Below are 8,223 nucleotides of genomic sequence, written 5' to 3' on the forward strand. Positions count from 1 at the left end.
CTTTGAACGTTAAAAGAAAAAAAAGGAGGCGGCTTGTCATATCTCGACAAATAGATCCATTGCTTCATAATAGGAAACAATACGAAACATTAAAAGGTGATACATTATAATAACGGAGTAGCAGTAGTAGTAGAAGAAGAAAAGAAGAGCGCAAGCACCATTCGATCAAAAAGTGAACAGAGTTAATAAAACTCGACCAAACGTGTTCCTTCTTCAAAACAGCAAAAAGGCCGACGCCCTGGTGTATAGGGTATGTGCTCCGTAGTGACAGTAAGAATAATAATGATAATATATGAAATAGAAAAGTAAGAAAAGGAAACCATAAAAAAGCATAACAAAACCGGCCGAGAAAAGCAAAGAAAAGCGTGTATGACAAGAGAATCAAATATCCGACTTTTAAAAATTGGAAATAAAAGGGGAAAGAAGAAAGAAAGGAAAATATTTGAAAAGGAAGAGAGGCATAAACAACCGAGCAAACCAGCCACCCAGGAAAAACGAAGATTCGTCCGTTTTCATTTTACCAATCTTCAATTCGTGGTTTTTATTTTGGTTTTTCAAAAACTCCTTTTTCCCTTTTGTATCGTGATTCACGTTATGTGCGTGGCCTCTGGACCTATCGGGGGTGGCCAACGCAAGTAAGCGTCCAGGCTCAATAGCAAATTGCCTCCATGAGGAGTTCCAACTCAAACTCAGGAGCAGAGCGATGTAAAAAAAATAATAATAATAAACAAAGGCAAAAAAAATAAGAAACAAGCACGTCCGTGAACGCCAGAAGATATCTCACGAAAAACAACCGAGGTACTTGAAAAAGCACAACCAAAGCCATTTGCACCTCGAAAGTGAGAAAGAGAAGGTCCCGAAATCAACCAGGAAAAAAAAGCGAAAACGAATATATAGAAATAAACTAAAAAAAAAAAAAAAAAAAAAAAAAAAAAAAAAAAATAGAGAGAAAAGAAACGCCACAGCAGACGTTAGGGAACAGGTAGATTGAGAGCTTCCTTAAAAGATTAACTTGACTTCGATTCCAGAGGACGTCGAAGTTGTGGACGAGTCACCATCCGTGCTAGCATCCAATGAGCAATCGCGGACCTCAGAGATCTCAGCGGCCATGTCTTGTCCTTCTGGGAGCTCATTGACGATATCATCATCCAAAATGACATGGAGCCCATTTCCACGAAGGCAGAGCGCCCGAACAACACGCGATGCATCTATCTTGCATTTTTTGGAGATGACATGAACAAGGTCCTTAGCTGTGCGCTGTGAGAGATACACGGCATGATAGTAACCATCCGGGACTTGGTTGCCACAAGGTTGTCGTATTTGTACGTAAAAGCAGGAAGCTGCGAGTAAAAATGTTAGACCAGTCATGGGCGTGGACGATAGGGTGGCTCAACGGGGAGGAAAGATGGGAGGATACGTACTGGGCTTCTTTGGGACGACTAACGGCGGCTGGTAGGTGGCATCGACATCCATCGCTTCGATCCAGCCATCATTACCAGAGCGACCATCAGCCGAAACCTTTTGGACCTTCACTGGGTGGCTCAAGTACCGACCATGGTTACTAATATGTTGCTGGCTATCGGAATCCTGTTGTGAAACGCTAGACCAATCCATCGAGTCGTGGCGGGAGCCGTCATAGACCTGTTGCTGATGAGGAAATCCTGTCTTGGGGTCAAAAGAGTTATGAGAAGAGCTGAGCGAATGGTTGCTAGTTGCGGGAGACAAGACATGCTGGGATGTTATTGAGGATGCGTCCGCGTTATTTCGGGACTCCCAGCCTATCGCTGGCGGGAACGTTTCGTCGCTAATTCCGAGGTGGACTGGGAATAGGTCTGGATCATCATTGGGGTCTCCCTTCAAGTTGAGAGCGCTGAAAGGGCGAGTGGATGAAAACATGTCCTTTAAAGTACAGAGCTTGATCTGGAGGTCGTCTTCCAGACTTGATTTGCCTCCTGACTCATTATTTGAATCACCCGACCACCCTCTCTTATGCCTCGCAAGCTTTCCCTTGACGAAAGAGCCGCTTCTTTTTCTCCTATCGTAGCCAGGCCCAAGCTCAGCATGGCTGATCTGTTGTTTCAACTTATCGATAAGTTTTTTCACATGTGCGACATCATTTGAGAGCTTTCGCTCCGCACCATGGTCTCGAAACAGCTTAACTTTGCAGTAGCACACCTCGGGCCGGTCTTCAAGAGGTGGATCGCCATGACCCATAGATATAACCTCTGTTTTGGCGCATAGACGGACTGGAATTCCCTTGACACCCTTGGAATGGCTGAAATCAGTGGACAGGAAATTGAAACGAACTGATATCGAGCAGCATGGGTTCCCGGTTGCAGGGTTCGGGGACCAAATAACAGAGAAACCGTCAAAATTAGATGTTTCCAGATGAACCTGGGAAGGCCTGATGTCTCCATCTCCGCCTTGGTTAGGGTCAACGTGTTCAACAGCTAATAGCTTTCCGTCACGGTGATGAGCTTCGTTGGACCCACGGCCTTCCTTCCAGAGCTGCCAGCAACTGGCTGGCTTTGAGCGTTGTTCATCATCCTCAAAAGAAATGCGAATATAAGTGCGATATTTTAAAGGTTGCGCGCCTGACGTCATTGGAGCAGTATCCAGAACAGACATTGTGTATGCTTGGCCTTTGTTGAGATACGTAATGGGGATCTCATCGGGGTCTTTGACCATCGCTGTTGCTGCCTTGAGCGTTACATTGAATCGGAAACTGAAAGCAGAAATGTCAGCTCGAGTCTTTCTAAAGTATAATCCGCAAATGGAAACCCATTAATAAGGAGGAACTCACTTCTCGCCCCCGGGAGTCGGATGACTGTCAACAGGCGTTGACAAACCGATACCGTGAGGGATCAATCCAATGTGGTTAGTCGTATTCACCCCATTAATAGGCGAATTCTCAACATGCAGCGGGTCGTATCTTGCATCTCGATTTACGAAACCGCCCGGAGTATAGGGAGGCGGATGATGGAAAGAGTCGACGCCATTTGCTGGGTGAGAAGGAAATGAATGAAATGAATTCATGTCGATTGCAGACTGCATCGCAGCGGCATCGGTAGCTGAAGTTGCGGGAGGGATTGAAAGCGGACTAAGTAAATTCAGTGCCATCCCAGGAGTAGATAAGTCAGGTACTTGGGAATGGCAGGAAATGCCCATGCCGGTCGGTGTTGCGGTATAGTAAGTGGAGGGCTGATTTGCAAGCGACGTGAACGCGTAAGAGTTGGGGTCCATTAAGGAAGGGGTAAATCTCCAATGATCCGGCAGGCCTTTTGGTGTTTGTTCTGTGGCTTTGTTTTCTTCAGAGTCCATCGTTGGTCTATTACATTTCGTTCTCAATAATACATGTAAGCAACTCCTGAATGTTACCATCTAGGGAAAGTACGATTATGATCCTTTTTACTTCTCATTTCACTGGTGGACAAACAAGAAATAGAACTCACCTTTGTGGGGTAGCCTGTTTCATGGGCGCATCAGCTAAAATCTTGCCCGGAATGTTTTGGGCTGTTGTCGAGCCAACTCCAGGGCAAATCTCGGGAAATTTTTGTTTAAAATTAGAATAGAGCTCCTCCCCCGGTTTCTGTGAACTTTTCCTGTATACCGCAGAAGAGCTTAAGCTAAGAGGACCATTCAATTGCGCCTGGAGTATAAAACCGTACTGTAATCGACTAGCAGTATCTATTCCACGTACCGGTTGCGAAACATTAGGAGAGACGGATAGAAGCGAACGACCCTGGTGGTGAAACAGAAAAAAAAAAAAAAAAAGGAAGAAAGGCGACGGGCGCAACGGCAACGCCGGTAATCAATTACTGCGCACGGGTATCCAGGAAAAAATCCAGCACATGTGGGGGAAAGTTTATTGTAGCTCCAAAGACTCCGTTCTGGTAAGGTGAAAGCTGTGCAATTCGGATCGCAATGTGTCGACGAGATAGTGAAAGCTATACTATAGAAGGGAGATGAGGGGAAAGAGCGTACACAGAGCCAGGACGGAGCTTATCAGGAGGCCTGTTTAGAAGGGAAAAGGAAGAAGGAAGGACAACGATGGGGGCAAGGGAAAGGAGTTCTTTCTTAAATCTGAGTTCCAGCGGCGAGGAGATGCAAATATATGGCATGGGGATCAGAGGGGGCGATGTCGTCAGACGCCGGGAGCTGGGTGATACCAGAAAGGTTAACTAGGGCTGCAATCTAAAATTAGTTTTTGCTAGTGGGCAAAGTGGTGACGACTATCTGAATAATAGCCTCTGGTATCGCGCACTAGCTCACACACAGACCGGCGAGAGTTGAGATGGGACACTCCGAGTCAAGCATCCTCTGGAACCGTGAGAAGATTCTGATTGGGTGGGCATTTTGAATTTGCGGGAGTCTTGCAGTTCTCCACGGTACAGGATCAGGGGTGGTGTGATGTGGGAGGATCGCTTTGGAGCTGTTCGCTGAGGGTACATGATGAATACTTCGGACCCAGCCCATGCAGTCGATGTCGAGGTATCCCATGTATCATCATCATAGAAGTGGGTTAGGGATGGAGCAGGGCCAGGTTCCACGCCAGGCCGATGTAGACGCCGTCAGATGGTGGGGTGTAAAACCAGCCAGGCCGTCGCAGGAGGGCTTGGCGCAAGCCTCAAGTCGCAGCTAGTAAGGGTCGATGTCTCCAACCTGGCCCCTGGCTGAGCGCACTCGTTAGGTCATAGAGATCATGGACTTTTGGGTTATGACGGACGGAGCGCTGAAAGAGACAATACCGGACGATAGCAATGACGAAAACATTGAAACCGACACCCCGATGATTTCTTCATTGGCCTCGGAACTCACCACAACAACTTCTTAGAATTCTCTCCTCCCCACACACTTCCGCCCCCCAGCACTGTCCTCATCTTATCGTCCCCTTGTACTCCGTACTTGCCAGAGGGCCACCATAACAACGTATTGTCGCGGATTGTTAACGCGGCCCCAGCGACTTCGGCGATTAGGGCCCTCCTCTCTCCTTGGGAGCTTCGTTTCCTTCCCTACTCTGGCAAACGTTGCGTTGTCCTATCCACTCATCCTTTCTGTAGGTAACCCGTCGCCCCCCCTTTTCCCCCAGGCTGTTGTTGGCCATGAGAGGCTTAGAGCGTTCCGATCCACAGTTATCGATCTAATCTTCGTTCCAGTGGAGTTAGGACGGTTGAGGTTCTCTCTCCGTCTTTCGCCATCAAGCAATTTCCGAGGTCGTGCGGGGAGCGCCACACGTTGGCCTGCGCCACATATATGATGTCATGTAACTACTGTTTCGCGCTCGGCTATTGGCTACTAGTCATACCTTCCCCACCTCTGCAGGCGGAGCCGCGCTATCAACCGCAGACGGCAGATTATTAGAGATGCAGCAAGTCGCTGTGGGTCACCGAGTATTTTTTTTTTTTTTTGACTCGAAATGACGACTTGGTGGATCATATTTCAGAAAAATATATATATATAAACTAAAAAGGGTTGGAGAGTGAGTAATTCTTCAAGCCCATGTTTCGAGTTCCCGTGGATGGAGCTCTCGTTTGACTCATATAACTGCTTACTAAGTAGGTTTTATTAACCTAGGCCACTAGGGCAAAAGAGCTCGATCACACCAGCGCCGTAGTGATAGAGGGTACGAATCACCCAATCCAATCCCCAACAGGTTTCTACTCTAAATAAAATAGTCAAACGGATCAGATATAGCTTTACAGATCTGTACAGATTCTGACGGTATTTTCCCGCTCGATTCCAGCTCCATTTCGCCTCTTCGGACTCCTGAATATTTATCTACTTCAAAATAAATATAAAGATCCAGATGGCAGAACAACACATCGAGAACATCTAGGCTTGCTCTGGAACAAAAGGACGGGGAAAAACAAAATAACCAAAGAAATCTACTCCACTCGCGACGTTTTTCTCGTCAACCAAAAAAAAAAAAAAAAAAAAATGAATGAATGAACGAAAAACAGAAAAGAGATCAATCAGAATTCAAAGTGAAATCGCCCTATTAGCGCGAGGTATGTGGCTGTCCACTTTTTCCTCCTCCTTCACAGTGATAACCAGTACCTACTATGATAGGCTAGCTAACTAACCCTTCTAAACAATGAATTGAGGGCTGGAGGCACAGGCACAGGCACAATCAAGAGAAGGCATGATGTGTGCAGAGCAGGTCCATGAGCGTCTCTTGAGCGGCGCTAGTATCGAATAGCGCGACTCGACCTTCCTCTTTTTTCCACCGTTCATCCCAGCGGTTCTGGCCCCAGAGTGCGCAAGGCGGCCAATGCTCAACCCATACACAAAACACAAAGTACCGTAAAGTACTCTCTGTACATGACCATGTGCATGTACAGTACATGTATATGATATTTTCGCAGATTCTCTGGCATATAACAACTGTGTTACTCTATGTACTCCGTACGGTAACGCACATAGATGGGATAACAGGGAAGGCTGGGGAAGTGGGAGGAAATCAAGAAGAGGGTTGAGTACACGGGCCTTCTCCTGCCACCCTTTCCGATCTCCATGCCAGTCTACACTGACTATACAGTGTATGTACCGTACAATACCTGCGGTATTCTCCGCAGGATCTGCGACTTCTGGATCGCTGGCCCATCTCCCGGTGTCTCTCTAATGTAGATTCTAGATCGGTGGGAAGAAGAACCAGCACCGGGAGTCCAGGGCAAGGCAGGGGGCTTGTCCCTGGGCACTGGGCACTGGGCATTGCCAACTCTGCCTAGATCATCACAACAAAAAAAAAAAAGAAAAGAAAAGAAAAGAAAAAATGCTGCCGCAAAGGAAAAACAAATAAAAATACAGTGCTTTCATCTTCATGGGAAAAAAATGTGCGACGTTACCCAGGTGTGTAGCGCGAATCGCAAGGCCTGAAGTATCCAATATCAATTAAGCTCAAGACACCCACTTCAGCCGTTGTTGTTTCGGTGATACTGCTTGAAATGGGAGCTGGAGAAGCACGCCCACCTTTCGACCAATAACAATTTTTTCTGGGCGAAATAGCGGAATAATTTCCGGGGCATACAACAGCAGCGCAAGTACAGAGTACCCGCCCCTTACATCTCCTCTATGATATGTGTAGATGTTGGTAGTGAACATGCCCTCCACACACCAGCGCGCAGGATCTCGTTTGCCTGATATGTGCTTCGAGTATGTAACTGGTTATTCAGCGAAACCATTAGCTAAATATATTGAACTTCATAAAACTTTGTGACCAGGGTAGCCCGTCCACCGAGCGAAGAAAGAAGGAATCTTCTGAAACGTAGCATTAACTGCCTACACTACCAACATAGATGCTCAACGAGGTAAGTCAAGGATGGGGTGCTAAGATGCGCGATCAAGTATCTCATCACATCTGCATCCACCGGGCCAAAAGTAAACACTGCCTGCAGTTCAATTGCAAGCCTGACGGGGCCTGGTCCCACAGCTCAAACGAAATCACATGTAGGTGGGCCGCCACAGGTCATTGCAAGGATGATATGGAAGGAATCTGCGGGTAAATTAGCCCAGTGGTTCAATGCTGTCCCAATATAATAATCACCATTGCGTCGCCCTTTCTTGTGTGTCATTAATCAACAACTGACAGAAAAGTTTCCACTGCAAGTTGCCGCGTGTGTTATTCACATGCCTGCGCTGCCCGTTCCTCCCTGGCTAGCTGACAATATCGAGTTCCCCACCCCGTATATCACTTCTAGCAAAAGACAAAAAAAATATCACAAAATAATAATAGTGATAATAATCATAATCATAATAGTAATAATAAATCATAATAGTAATAGTAATAGTAATAGTAATAATGGGTGCGACCCACATCGCTGCCAGCCGGCGGACTAAAAAATCCAATCACAACGAACAGAAGTGCTGAGGCCGTCAATTGTCGCATCCTTTGGCAGTCAGCTCTCGGCTTCTCGGGGAGGGCCTGGGCAATTAGTGCGTCGTTTCGGAGGCACGCCTCTCCTCCTCATAAGTCCTGAGTCCACACGCCGGGCTCCTCAGAGCCTATGACATCAACCATCCGCTTATCCTGGGAGGAGCTGGCCATCTTGGGGGAGGGGGGAAAGGCGGGGTGGGTGAGGTTCTGGCGCGGAGCCCATTATTTTGGCGATCTCCAAACCTTCATTCCGAGTCGTCGCCTTACCTCGAGTCTTTCTGACGCGGCATCATGGGTAGCTGTGCGGAAAATCGTTTCCCCCCTCTCTCCTTCCCCTCCCCCCCCCCCCA

At 47.2% G+C, this 8,223-nt stretch overlaps 3 protein-coding genes across 3 annotated transcripts; 2 read left to right on the forward strand and 1 right to left on the reverse strand.

Annotated features, from left to right (window-relative positions):
• Positions 1–999: 999 nt before the first annotated feature.
• Positions 1,000–3,714, reverse strand: HCAG_06574 (predicted protein; the record flags this gene model as incomplete). Its single annotated transcript, XM_001538919.1, has 5 exons — positions 1,000–1,340; positions 1,422–2,725; positions 2,804–3,328; positions 3,453–3,602; positions 3,701–3,714. 5 exons carry the CDS (start codon positions 3,712–3,714, stop codon positions 1,000–1,002), a joined length of 2,334 nt encoding a protein of 777 aa, XP_001538969.1.
• A 1,649-nt stretch (positions 3,715–5,363) lies between these two features.
• HCAG_06575 (predicted protein) lies at positions 5,364–6,199 on the forward strand (the record flags this gene model as incomplete). Its single annotated transcript, XM_001538920.1, has 4 exons — positions 5,364–5,390; positions 5,575–5,623; positions 5,961–6,008; positions 6,105–6,199. 4 exons carry the CDS (start codon positions 5,364–5,366, stop codon positions 6,197–6,199), a joined length of 219 nt encoding a protein of 72 aa, XP_001538970.1.
• Positions 6,200–7,099: 900 nt separating this feature from the next.
• On the forward strand, positions 7,100–7,502 carry HCAG_06576 (predicted protein; the record flags this gene model as incomplete). Its single annotated transcript, XM_001538921.1, has 3 exons — positions 7,100–7,152; positions 7,221–7,307; positions 7,451–7,502. The coding sequence occupies 3 exons, from the start codon at positions 7,100–7,102 to the stop codon at positions 7,500–7,502; spliced, it is 192 nt and encodes a 63-aa protein (XP_001538971.1).
• Between the last annotated feature and the right edge of the window lie 721 nt (positions 7,503–8,223).

The sequence above is a fragment of the Histoplasma capsulatum genome, genomic scaffold, assembly GCF_000149585.1.
Source record: "Histoplasma capsulatum NAm1 scaffold_6 genomic scaffold, whole genome shotgun sequence".
In the NCBI taxonomy this organism is placed as follows: domain Eukaryota; kingdom Fungi; phylum Ascomycota; class Eurotiomycetes; order Onygenales; family Ajellomycetaceae; genus Histoplasma; species Histoplasma mississippiense.